The sequence below is a fragment of the Ranitomeya imitator genome, chromosome 1 (genome assembly GCF_032444005.1).
Source record: "Ranitomeya imitator isolate aRanImi1 chromosome 1, aRanImi1.pri, whole genome shotgun sequence".
Classification (NCBI taxonomy): Eukaryota; Metazoa; Chordata; class Amphibia; order Anura; family Dendrobatidae; genus Ranitomeya; species Ranitomeya imitator.
The window spans coordinates 413,241,519-413,254,976 of NC_091282.1; the positions used below are offsets into that span (position 1 = coordinate 413,241,519).

Sequence of the window (13,458 nt, forward strand, 5' to 3'; positions counted from 1 at the left end):
GTAGGTTATATGCCCACCAGGCGATGCCGGGTTAAAGGGATTGTACCGTTTGCAGCCAGGCACTATATTCAAGTAATTCCAGCATCCGGGAAGGAAAGGGCTAATGGCCTTTTCACCTCCTACTTGTGCCTGAAGAGCTTGCAGCAAATGTTATTCATGGCTGAACACAGCTTCCCAGATCTGTCTTTTTTTATTGGGGAACTTCACAGGAAATAAAAGGTTACTTTTGCTCCATTTATAACCCTTAATTGACTACCAGTATTCTCCTGCGGTCAAAGGGGCACAAAACAGAATAAGAAATAGCCCATTAAATGCAGGCCACAATCAGAACATTGCACTCTACCTCCGTCAGCAAGGATCAGAGAGTGCTGATTTCCTTGTTAAAAGACAGAGGCATAATTGAGGCAATATCTTCACTTCAGATTGATTATTCCGCGACCCTTATCCACATCTTCACTCAGCAATTTGAATTTTAATGAAAGTAAATGGAATAATTAGCATTTCAAAGTGTGTTTGATACACTGAATAAAAGAGGGAAAAGACTTTTATGTATAATCTATACACAAAAGAAAAAGCATTTGGGAGGGGGCGAAGAAGAAAAGTACAGTTGTAGTGCCTTCATTAGAATAACTTAGCGGCTCGCACCAGCTGGATAATTATAGATGGGAATAATGTGTTATTAAACTATGATTTCTCACCTCCGCATTGTGATGCCAAACAGACAATATTTCATTGTTTCCTCGTCTTTTCTACAGCGCGTAAACAAAATGACTGCCCAGATCTGCAGTCTGACAGAACACGTGAATACAGCTGCCATTACCAGACCTAACATATGGGAGAATTTACTTTACTTATCGCCATACGGGAGAAAATATTACAGTCATGTCGGCACCAAAGAGTGAATTCTGGGGACTTTCTCTCACATCGACTCATAAAATTTGGCCTACACCGTGTCGGTGAGCTATTTTATGGTTCATACATGGAGAAAAAGCATCAAGGATGGTGGTAAGATGGCCAAACACATTCAGAAGCCATCAGCCAAATGAGCGTTACGAATGGACATCCAAGCATATGTAAAAGGCCCCCAAATGGAATCCACAGATTTCGATAGGATCAACCATTTAAGGTGCATGAGGGGCTTCCCAATTGTCTCCCGAGAGAAGATGTCAGAGGTCATGTGGATTGGACTGTTGGAATTCAATGAGCCAATCCTTTTGTTCAACAGGGAGAAAAGCCGCTGCCAGACGGTCCTGCCAGTTGCTCTTTCAAAGAGCACAGGAAGCTTAGTGTATATGGCCAGCTTATCTCCCGGGAGCAAAATGCCCAATTAGTTCTCTCCTACATTGGTGTATGGATGTCATTAGGTTGGCCTAACACATAATACACAATAGATTCAATCAACTTTAAGATGTATGGCCATCCTTACATTTTGCCATTTATTTGAGAAAAAACAAATCTAATTGGTTGTTATTGGCAACAGGCATGTTTTTGACCTAAACTATTCTTCATGACAAATCGCCATGAACATGAACCCTGTGTTTTGGTAGCAAATGCATCAGAAACCTTCAATGCACTGTGTGCCACAGCTCTAAGGGTACGTTCACATTTGCGCTGTTGGGCGCAGCGTCGTCGACGCATGCGTCATGCGCCCCTATCTTTAACATGGGGGGCACATGGACATGCGCCGGTATGCGTTGTATTGCGTTTTAGAACGCATGCGTCAGTTTGACGCACCAGACAGGGCACGGAGTACGCAACTTGTAGCGCTTTCCCTGCGCCAAAACTCAGGAGCATTAGTACTTTATGACAACGCATGCGTCAAAAAACGCAGCATTGTGTATTGCGTTGTTGGTTGCGTCGACGACGCTGCGCCCAACAACGCAAATGTGAACGTTACCTTAGCACTTCATATGTAGTACACGAGGCTATAGTGTTTCGGCAAAAAAATTATTTGAGAAAAAGTGTTACTTGAACCAGAGTGAGTGTGAGTGAGTGTGTATGAGAGAGAGAGTGAGAGTGAGTGAGTGTGTGTTATTAGATATACACACAAACAACCATCCATACATAACACACACACACCTTTATGAGCCCACTTGTCGACCACTTTCGAGTGGGTCCCTAGCCTACTGTATAGGACACTGCAACAAAGGATCAACATCTGACGATTTCCACCCTCTCCTATTTTCTAGAATATTGGAGTAAAAAATATAAGACTGGCCAAAATGAAAACGGAAAGAACTAAAATAATGAATAAACTAGAACCAGCATCCGGCACGGGCAGAAACGATGATGAAAAGAAAACATACCCCAATGATTGCATTCAGCTCTGCCATCGTCACTTGTTTGGCACGTTCCACAGCTTGTACCACTTGTTGTTGGTGCTATTAAGAGAAGAAGAATTTATAATTTACTATGACTTTTTGCTCGCCGTTTCGAGATACCTTTTAGCTTCTCTTAAGTAAAGCAATGGGCATCATTTTTCCCAGCTGCCAGCTCTCAGAAAAGCCTCGGTGTGGAGACGACCACAGTACGGCTACTGTATGCGCCTCGGCAGCACTTCCTACTGTTTATTTCTCGAAATTCCTCCCCGCAATATGCAAACATACTGGTGACTGCTTGTTGGCTTATGCTTTCATTGCAGATAGTGCACAAGTTAACAAGGTGTGGGGAAAGATCCTGCCATAAGGAAATAATTAGAGAACTTTAATCAACATTAACCTCAACCTTTCCTCTAACTGGTACCCAAAGTAAACATCCCCTGCTGCAGACACTGCGGCTCATGTACCCAGCACTATGCTGAGCATACATGTCCCTGCACGGGCAATTTCCTTCATGACCTCATCAAATAGCAGACTAGAAGTGGTTTACCACAGATCAGCAGGGAAGAGTGGAAATGCCTTAATTGCTCCTATAATGGATTACCATTGTATGCTCTATTATTGCACTCAGCCTTTTAAGAGCCATCTACAGGGCAAACTTCAAAGGAATCTTTACAAAGAGGAATACATCAGTTTTTATACAGTTGGCATGAAATATATACATAGGGGGCTTAGTAATGCAGTGACGTAGCTAATCCCCCATAAGAACGCAGTTACGCGAATCAAGAGCTTCTGCTCGTCCGATTTAAAATAGGACACTGTCTTACCGCCTTAAAAAGGCAGAAAAGGGCATCCGAGAATGAATGGGTTAAAAAAAAAAAAAAAGGAATAAAATAACACATTTGCTGTCATTTTAATTAGGTACTTTTCTCAGTGCAAGCATATAAGAGTTGGAAGCAACAGGATTGAAGTATTGGTTAATGAGGCGGAATTAAAGTCAGCATGGGCCAATTAGGAGAATTATGGTACAATCTGTTCAATGAAATAAAATTTTAAAAAAAAAAATAAGGACCAAACGCATTCTATCTATAACACATCAAAGACGTGGTCACAGGACAGGGCAGCTAGCTAGGTCCCCTCCCCGCAGAGCTGACCTACAAAATCACGCCCCATGACCATAACTGACGGCCATTCTTGCTCATCAATGGCAACAACACAGTCAGACACTTTAAGAAAAAAAAAAAAAAGAGACTTGAGAACGGTAAAGGCACTTCAGGTCGCTTTTTCTGCTAAAAATCCGTACACATCAGAGCGAGATGGGAACGCAGTGCACTGGCCGGCTGCTCTCCGTGGACTGCCCAGAGCATGACCGCTTCCTGTATTTCTACACTATTTGAGTCAGGAGAGCCGCAGGCCAGTCTGTGCTCTGCGTTCCAATCTCGCTCTGATTTATAGAGCCATGTGACTGCGCCCTTGGCGGTATGCCAGTTATAAAAACAGACAGGACAGAGATATCGCAGTCTATGCTTGGACCATGAATGGAGGATGTGTGAAACTGCCCCAACACTGAATCATTTTTTTTTGCAGGAAAACAGTAATGTTACACACATAAAGCATCTGTTAAAGGGAACCTGTCACCCCCCTCAGGCGTTTGTAACTAAAAGAGCCACCTTGTGCGGCACAAATGCTGCATTCTGACAAGGTGGCCCTTTTAGTTATGATTCCTGCACACGCTGAAATAAACGTTTCTAAAATGTGCCCCCTCATACCCTGAAATCGCCAGGGAGACGGGACTTTCCTTCCTAATCAGACGCAGCATAGCTGTCACTCTGGGCCTGTGCGCGCCGGGCGCCGCCTCCTGTTCCTGCATTATAGTTCCTGGCGCCTGTGCTGTAAGTACGAAGGGCAGCACAACTGCGCATGCCCGAAAAAAAACTTAATGCGCAGGCGCCGGGGACGATAGTGCTGCAAGAGAATGTTAGCCTCCCCGCTTAAATGACAAAAGAAATATAGCGGGGGTCTCATGTCCTCATGGACCCCCTTAGTTCAAATTTTGTTTAGGGTTAGATTTTACAACTCAAATTTTATTGTAGTAATTGAGGCTGGAGCTAGTAATGGATCAGAGCCAAAACCGGTTTTAGCCTGTCTTTTTGCGCGCCGTTTTTCTAGCAATTTGATTGGCCACAAGCGTTTCTGCGTGGTTTTTTTTGCGTCATAACCCCCCCTGCTCTGCCCGGTGTACCTCAGTTGCTGGCGCAAGAAGAAAGAAGAGCCCCCCCTCCCCCCTATTTATTTATTATATTGTCGCGAGGTTTTGCTTGTGGGAAAAAAAAAAAAAAAAATCACTCAGTTATGGGTGGATTTGGTCATTTGGAAATTTCTGGTTGTTGGAAACATGTTATTTGGATCTTTATTTATTGGAGCATATTTAAAGGTATTTATGTAACCCAAAATAAAACCTCACGGCCATTTTTATGCCAGCTTGATTTGTCTATGTGTCGTTATTTGGGGTATGGGTCTTATGGGGACATGAGGGGGGGTGACAGGTTCCCTTTAACCATGTGGCAATTAATATTAGTATTTTGAGTGTAAACTGCTGTTTTCCAGCCCAAGTCAGCCTGTTCTGTAAAGGAAATCTGAACCAGGTTTCTGCTACTCCATCTAAAAACAGTTTGATGTAGGCAAAGAGTCCCTGATTCCAATGATGTATCACTTACTGGGCTGCTTGCTGCAATTTTGATAAAATTACTTATTTGCTGCCAATCTACCAGGTCTCTGAATGAGGACCTCTGCAGCATTTTACACTGTCACTGTACATAGGCAGAAAGCTGGCTATCAGCAGTTATAGGGGTGGGGTTATACAGAGCTCACGGATAGGCTTGCCTACATGGCAGCAGGTTTACTAGCCCTCCTCTAGTGATAAAACCACTGTTTTATGGGGAGATTATCAAAACTACTAAGCAGCCGAGTAAGTAAGTGATCCATTGCTGAAATCAGAGTCTCGTCCTCTATATTATGCTGTTCTCAGATTAAATGGCAAAACCCTGGTGAGATATTCCCTTTCCCCATACAGGTGACAATCCAGCAGCTGTCAGCTGTACACTATAGCTGACAACTTGCTGCATCGGCCACGATCAGTGTTTGCACCGTCCAAATCTGTTTAACCCTTTAGATGCTGCTGTCAATAGTGACTACATCATTATAAATGGTTAACAGAGTGTAGGGGCTTCCTCTTTATCCCAATTGGTGCCCTCAGATCATGATTGTATGGTCCTGAGGTTTGCGATGGCAATTCAGGGCCAAATAGCGGCCTTAGAGTCTGACGTCTGTAGTAATCTGTTCAGAAGTTAGCGACATATGGGTGGTAAAAATACACAATTTCATTTCTGTCATGTCACTTTTCATTAATTCCTGAAAATCACCTGAAGGGTTAATAAACTACCTGACTGCAGTTTTCAATGTCAGGGGGTGCTGTTTTGAAAATGGTATCACTTTTGGGGGTTTCCCAATATATAGGACCCCTAAAGTCACTTCAAACATGGATAGGTTCCTAAAAAAATAAATTTTGTAAATTTCCTTGAAAAAATGAAAAATTTACTGCTACATTTTTAAACCTCCTAAAATGCTAACAAATTAAAATAACATTTCACAAATGGTCCTGATGTAAAGCAGACATGTGGTAAATATTAGTTAATAATGTTTTGCTGTGGTATGACCATCTGGATTAAAGGGATAATCATTCAAATTGTGAAAATTGCTAATTTTTTAACATTTTTCTTACGTTTGATATTTTTTTTATAAATAAAACACAAAACATATTGACCTAAATTTACCATTATATAAAGTGTAATGTGTCACGAAAAAAAAAAAAATCTCAAAATCACTGGGATTTGTTGAAATGTTCCAGAGTTATTACCACATAAAGTGACACTGGTCAGATTTCAAACATTTGGCTCCGTCACTAAGGGGTTAAACTCAGTGCACAACCTATTGGGATTTCCATTGGTTCTGAAACAGAGGTTTGAACATGAAGACTAAAGGTACCTTCACACATAACGATATCGTTAACCATATCGTTAATTTTTGTGACGTAGCAACGATATCGTTAAGGAAATCGTTATGTGTGACGGCGACCAACGATCAGGCCCCTGCTGGGAGATCGTTGGTCGCTGAGGAAAGTTCAGAACTTTATTTCGTCGCTGGACTCCCTGCAGACATCGCTGAATCGGCGTGTGTGACACTGATCCAGCGATGTCTTCACTGGTAACCAGGGTAAACATCGGGTTACTAAGCGCAGGGCCGCGCTTAGTAACCCGATGTTTACCCTGGTTACCAGCGTAAAAGTAAAAAAAACAAACACTACATACTTACCTACCGCTGTCTGTCCCCGGCGCTCTGCTTCTCTGCACTCCTCCTGCACTGGCTGTGAGCGTCGGTCAGCCGGAAAGCAGAGCGGTGACGTCACCGCTCTGCTTTCCAGCCGCTGTGCTCACAGTCAGTACAGGAGGAGTGCAGAGAAGCAGAGCGCAGGGGACAGACAGCGGTAGGTAAGTATGTAGTGTTTGTTTTTTTTACTTTTACGCTGGTAACCAGGGTAAACATCGGGTTACTAAGCGCGGCCCTGCGCTTAGTAACCCGATGTTTAAAAAAAAAAAAAAAAAAAGACTAAATAGCCACAGCCAGCTCACCGATCCACGCAGGTGCACGGAACTTCATCTCGGACCAGGATGAGTGAATAGCAGAAGGAATAGAAGAAAGGTGTTCCAGCTCCTTTAAAAATTTCAAAAACTTTATTTCTCCATTAAAATGCGAAACAGCAATCCTTGCCTTAGTGCAAAAATGTGAGTGCAGAGTACATGCATGCATTTACCCTGGTTACCCGGGGACCTCGGGATCGTTGGTCGCTGGAGAGCTGTCTGTGTGACAGCTCTCCAGCGACCAAACAGCGACGCTGCAGCGATCGACATCGTTGTCGGTATCGCTGCAGCGTCGCTAATGTGACGCTAATGTGACGGTACATTATACATTTTTTTTTTGCATTGAGTGGCACTGAAAAGCAAAGAGCGTCTTAATGACTTCTTCCCTCCCCATCCTTTTTTTAATCTTAACGGAGTACTACATTTCCTCCTATACAACAGGTGAACACTACATACATTCACAAAATAGCCAGGTTGTAAGCAAGAGTCGGCGAATCGAAAGCAAGAATGCGCCAGCTGCAGAAACTTGGGCGAACAAGCAGTTGGCATTGTATACAGGTAGACCGTTCGTGGGCACGTGATTTGCAAATGAACAGCCATTTAGACATTTAGTCATGTTAATTGCCACGCAGTTAACAGATGCCATGTTTTATAGGTGATGCTGCTGTTCTGCAAAATTATTCAGAGTTAGGCCGGAATTCACTCATCCGACATTCACGGTCCAAGTAGAGATATCCGGGCCGGGTGCAGGTCTCCTGACCTAAATTCAGTTTGGGTCAAGACACATACGGCTGGTCCATACTTGGGACATGTAAAGAGGTCACCAGAAGTGTCCAGAATTTCGATTCATGCTGTTCCCAAGTTTTCTGTTTTCATCTTTTTTAAAAATGAACCACACGGTCCTCGAAATATGAACCGTCTTATGTAGGGACAATTTTTTACGTTTTTTCCCCTGGATTCTCGGGGAGAGTGGGTATCTTCGAGCTGCCCTGTACAAGTACCCTGTGACCATGCCTCCTTGGTAAGAAAAATTAGTACTAAAAAGTCCCACATCTCTGAAACCATATAATGGGTATAAAAACAGACTACTGAAGGGAGCAGTGAAAAATAAAATAAGAGGCAATAAAAACATGATTGCTGGGATCCATTGGGACCTCACCATTCCTCAAAATACGGCTCTTAAAAGTCTCACGCTTTAACGGAGCGTGAGCGCGCACACGTGACCACCGCTTTATCTACTTTGGGAGTGACAAATAGTGCAGTCAATTACAAAACACTGATGGAGAAATACTTTTTGTTCATTACACCGAATAGTTTTGGGGGGTTTATCAAAGCAAAAAGAAAAACAAAAAAAAAAAGAAAAACACACAACATCACAAGACCAAATGCACACTGATGGTGTCCACCAATTTTTGTAAAGGATTTCCAGAATATTTTCTGCATTAATTTCCATGGCCTTTCCTGATCTGATATTCACAGGTACTGAAGTCTGGGTACAGGGAAATCCCTGCTCTAAATTCCATGTTAGATCTTTCTGCCATGGTCATTAATTGAACTCGCCTACTAAGATATTACAGATGTCAAATCAATTGTGAAGGATAAGGGTACATGCCCATGAATGGGAGGTGCGGCGGGTTTCACGCTGAGTACTTCTGCAGAGTCAAGCCTGCAGTGGCCAGATATTACAGCATAGTGGATGGAATTTCAAGAACTCCCCTGCCCACCCGCGGAGACTGACATGCGGCGCATCTTTCCAGAATGCAGCATGTCAATTTCTCTTGCAGAGACGCTAGTCTCCGAAAGAGAAATGACATCAATAGAATGTATTGCATGCAGTAAACACGCATGGCTTTTTGAACACGTACAGATTCGCCTGCGTTCAACAGAAGGCAGCGCTTTAGAAACAGCAACCACGCGCCATGTCCAAAGTGCTGCTAGTTCCGGATCATGGGCACCCGGCCTAAGAAAGCAAAGCTAGCGAATGCTGTAATTATGGCCTAGCACACTTTAGGTTACTTTCACGTATTTGTCAGCCAAACAAGACAAGGTACCGATCTGCTCATTAGGCCACGCCACACGTTCAGTATTTAACCTCAGTATAAGCCAAAATCAAGAGTGGAACAATTCGAGGAAAAGTATAATAGAAACACATCACCACTTCTGCATTTATCACCCACTCCTGGTTTTGGCTTACACATACTGAGGTAAAATACTGAACTTGTCCTTATATTATCCCGGGTTTATTTTCCCCTCCTGGTTTTGGATTAAAAATACTGATGCAAATTACGAACTCAAAGAGCGTATACCAATAGTGTTAAGTGTGACTAAAATCCAGCCGTTGAGGCTTCAGACGCAGAACTGAAGAAGTGGCTAATAACCGATGCTGGCCTTCCATCCAATATTCCAGCATGATCTCACTTGTCCGTTTAGATGTGAGGGCCATTTCGGAACCACACAACTACAATGCTAGAAACCACTTTCATTCATGTGAAGAGCCCCTGAATCAGACATGGTTTAAAATCAATTTCACTCCAAGGTCAGCGCTAGGAGGTGCACCTGGGCGGCTGGTTTTGGATTCCGGTGCGGACCTGTGTCAATGGAGCGGCAGCCATTGAGCTCAGCAGCTCTGAGAGGGGTTTCCATCTACACACGCAGAACCAGCAAGCTCACCTATTGGCTGCCGCACTGTCAACTTTATGTCAGACACCCTGGTGCAGCTCCTGAGACTTATCGCTAGTCTCAGGAAGGAGAACAGTTTAAAGATTATATATATATATATAGATAGATAGATAGATAGATAGATAGATAGATAGATAGATAGATAGATAGATAGATAGATAGAGAGAGAAAGAGATATATATATATATATATATATATATATATATATATATATATATATATATATATATTTATTTATTTATTTATTTATTTATTATGTTGTCCCTTATGGACACGGTACAAAAAAAAAAAAAAAAAACCTGATGGATTCTATTACTTTTTTTTTTTTTTTTTTAGAGAAAAAGTAACGACTTATGATAGACGGTTTTACATATGAATCACTTTTAGCGCATCTTCCAAACTCCAAGAAAGAACAAGGTGAATAACGCCGGCTTGAGATTAAGGATATCATGGCTTTGAAAAAAAAAAAAAAAATTCTACTTTGTGACAAGTTAGCATTTCCCAAGAAATGGTTAGCCAAAAATGACATTTTGCTTACCTTATGAAGCACTAGCATTTGTGGTGCCTAACCTCACTTCTGCCAGCGTTTAATACCCATCATCAAGAGAGCAGAACGCTTCTTCCCTACCTATCCTGGCAATTTTTCAATCTAGTCTATTAGACGCCATTCTGACAAACAGTCATAATTCTGAGCAACACCGAGCGCACATGACAAGCAAACAGCTGCATTACGCTTCGCACATTATAACATTTCCCACTATAGAAGTGCATTTAAATTATATTGCTCCGAATTTTAATAAGACGCTGTGGATGAAATGAGTGTAGCAGCGAGAAAATGAAAAACAAGCACCAAGATACGGGAGGTAGGGGAAAATACTTAGAGGATTTTATTTTTTTTTCATAACTCACGTCATTTAAATGGCATTACTTAGCTAGGTGACTACAAATGAAGCTCGCTTACCTCTTGGGACAAAAAAGGAATGACTTGTGCGCAGATAGCATTCAGTCTCTTGACAATTTCAGCCTGCAGAGATGGAGAGAGAGAAAAAAAAATGAAATAAGAGCATTTCATTAAGGAAAGCATTTCACTCCCCCTTTTTTCCACAGATAGAATGTATTACCATTTGATATATTAAATTATGTATACCAACTGCATCGTCTCTAAATAAACACCTATGAAGAGAGCGCGGGCGAACCCGGCGCTGTAAGAGGAACCACTAGTCTGCAGTAGGTGGGTGGCTCGTGTCCAAAATGTTCAGCACAGCAGTATGGTAATAAGGCCAGTTCTCGAAAGTTTTTGTTGCAATGAAAGGCACAGCCAAAATTTCCATTCACTATTTGCATTTTTTTTTTTAAAGTCTTTACTGCTAGATCAGTAGACCATTGAAAAACTGCCGAGGTTGCCAAGTCAGCCTTGAAACCTGACAGTGACACATTAATGAGCACATCCGCGTGGCATCTGACACCATCCAATGAGTTAAGGGCTCAAGTATCTATAGCTTATCTAGCAAGCAGCTCGGAGACTGCACAGGAATTACAAAGAGACAATAAAACTAATACATGTGGGCAGTGAAATATCAGCCGCTCATTACATTTATGGAATAAACACGCAAAAGTGACCAGTCCGGCGATTTTATAGACGCTCAAAATATAACGTATGGCGCGCAGAAATACGCATAATATTATTAACAGAGGGTAGAAGGAACATTACAGATTCAGCCCATTAATAGTCGTTTGTCAAAATTATAAGCTTATGAAGCTCTTGCTATACGTTTCTTACAGTCGGCATGTAGATGAGCGGTTAGACATTTATAAGGTTAAAAAAGAACGTTCTGCCTTTTACATGTCTTGTTTAGACCTCAATCTTACATAAAATAAAATAGCAAATCATAATATCATTGCGGGAGGTCTAACGTGGGGTCCAAAAGCATTATATAGACACTAGATGGTGTCCCAATTCTAACGCATCGAGTATTCTAGAATATGTATGCATGCATGTATGTATATAGCAGCTTCATAGTATATAGCACAGGCCACGACATATTCTAGAATACCCGATGCGCCCAATACAGGCCACGCAGTATATAACAGTGGCCACACAGTATATAACACAGGCCAAACAGTATATAGCAATGCCCACGTAGTATATAACACTGACAACGTAGTATATAGCAGCCACGCAGTATATAACACAGCCCAAACAGAATATAACACAGCCCACGCAGTATATAACATTGCCCACATAGTATATAACGCAGCATATAACACAGTCGACATAGTATAGAACAGTGCCCACGTAGTATATATCAGCCATGTAGTATATAACGCAGCCCACGCAGTATATAACACAGCACACGTAGTATTTTGCAGTGTGGGCACCATATCCCTGTTAAAAAAATATAACTAAAATAAAAAATAGTTATATACTCACCCTCCGGCGTCCAGCGGAACTGTCGATGCGCACGCGGCTGCCGCCAGCTTCCGTTCCCAGGATGCATTGCGAAATTACCCAGATGACTTAGTGGTCTCACGAGACATAACGCGGTCCGTTAATGCTGTCATTAACCCAGTGTGAGCACTGACTGGAGGAGAGAATGGAGGGGGCGCTGACTGGACGGGAGGTAGGGAGGGACTAATTCTCGGCCGGGCTATTTGGTCGCGGCAGCCAGGACAGGCAGCTGGCGAGACCAATCAGTGACGCTAAAAATAAATTAAAAAAAGAAAAAAATGGCACCATTTTCCGATACCCGTAGCGTCCCCATTTTTCGTGATCTCGGTTCGGGTGACATGAGTCAGCGATGCTGAGCTATATAAATGCCGCTGTCAGCGTTTGACAGCGGCATTTATCTAGTTAATAGTAGCAAGTGAATGCCGATTCCACCCGCCACTATTGCGGGCACATGTCAGCTGTTCAAAACAGTCTGTCTTACATAATCACCTTTATAAAAATACTCCTGTCCACAGAGACTCAATTAATCAGTAGGACTAACCCCAACTACATGGGCAAGACTAAAGAGCTTTATAAGGATGTCAGGGACAAGATCATAGACCTGCACAAAGCTGAAATGGGCTACAAAACCATAAGTAAGATGCTGGGTGAAAATGAGACAGCTGTTTGTGCAATAGTAAGAAAATGGAAGAAATACAAAATGACTCAATCGACATCAATTTGGGGCACCATGCAAAATCTCGCCTCGTGGGGTATCCTTGATCATGAGGACGGTGAGAGATCAGCCTAAAAACTACATGGGGGGAACTTGCTAATGATCTCAACGCAGCTGGGACCACAGTCGTCAAGAAAACCATTGGTAACACATTACGCCGTAAAGGCTTAAAATCCTGCAGTGCCCGCAAGGTCTCCCTGCTCAAGAAGGCACATGTGCAGGCCAGTCTGAGGTTTGCCAATGAACACCTGGATGATTCTGTGAGTGATTGGGAGATGGTGCCGTGGTCAGATGAGACAAAAATTGAGGTCTTTGGCATTAACTAAACGTGCCGTGTTTGGAGGAAGAGAAATGCTGCCTATGACCCAAAGAACACCATCCCCACTGTCAAGCATGCAGGTGGAAACATTATGTTTTGGGGGCGTTTCTCTGCTAAGGGTACAGGACTATTTCACGGCATTAATGGGAGAATGGATGGAGCCATGTACGGTAAAATCCTGAGTGACAACCTCCTTCCCTCCACAAGGACATTAAAAATGGGACATGGCTGGGTCTTCCAGCAAGACAATGACCTAAACCATACAGCCAAGGCAACAAAGG

General features: G+C 42.6%; 1 protein-coding gene across 3 annotated transcripts in view; it reads right to left on the minus strand.

Annotated features, from left to right (window-relative positions):
* LOC138674991 (transducin-like enhancer protein 4) overlaps positions 1 to 13,458 on the minus strand; it is a 160,586-nt gene that overhangs the window by 108,905 nt on the left and 38,223 nt on the right. For 2 of the 3 annotated variants that reach the window (XM_069762901.1, XM_069762894.1), the window contains exons 5-6: positions 10,656 to 10,718; positions 2,307 to 2,381 (exon numbers count right to left, since the gene is read on the minus strand). In XM_069762901.1, coding sequence (XP_069619002.1) covers positions 2,307 to 2,381; positions 10,656 to 10,718 — 138 coding nt within the window. The remainder of the gene's footprint in view (positions 1 to 2,306; positions 2,382 to 10,655; positions 10,719 to 13,458) is intronic. The other variant, XM_069762910.1, reaches the window with a different exon arrangement.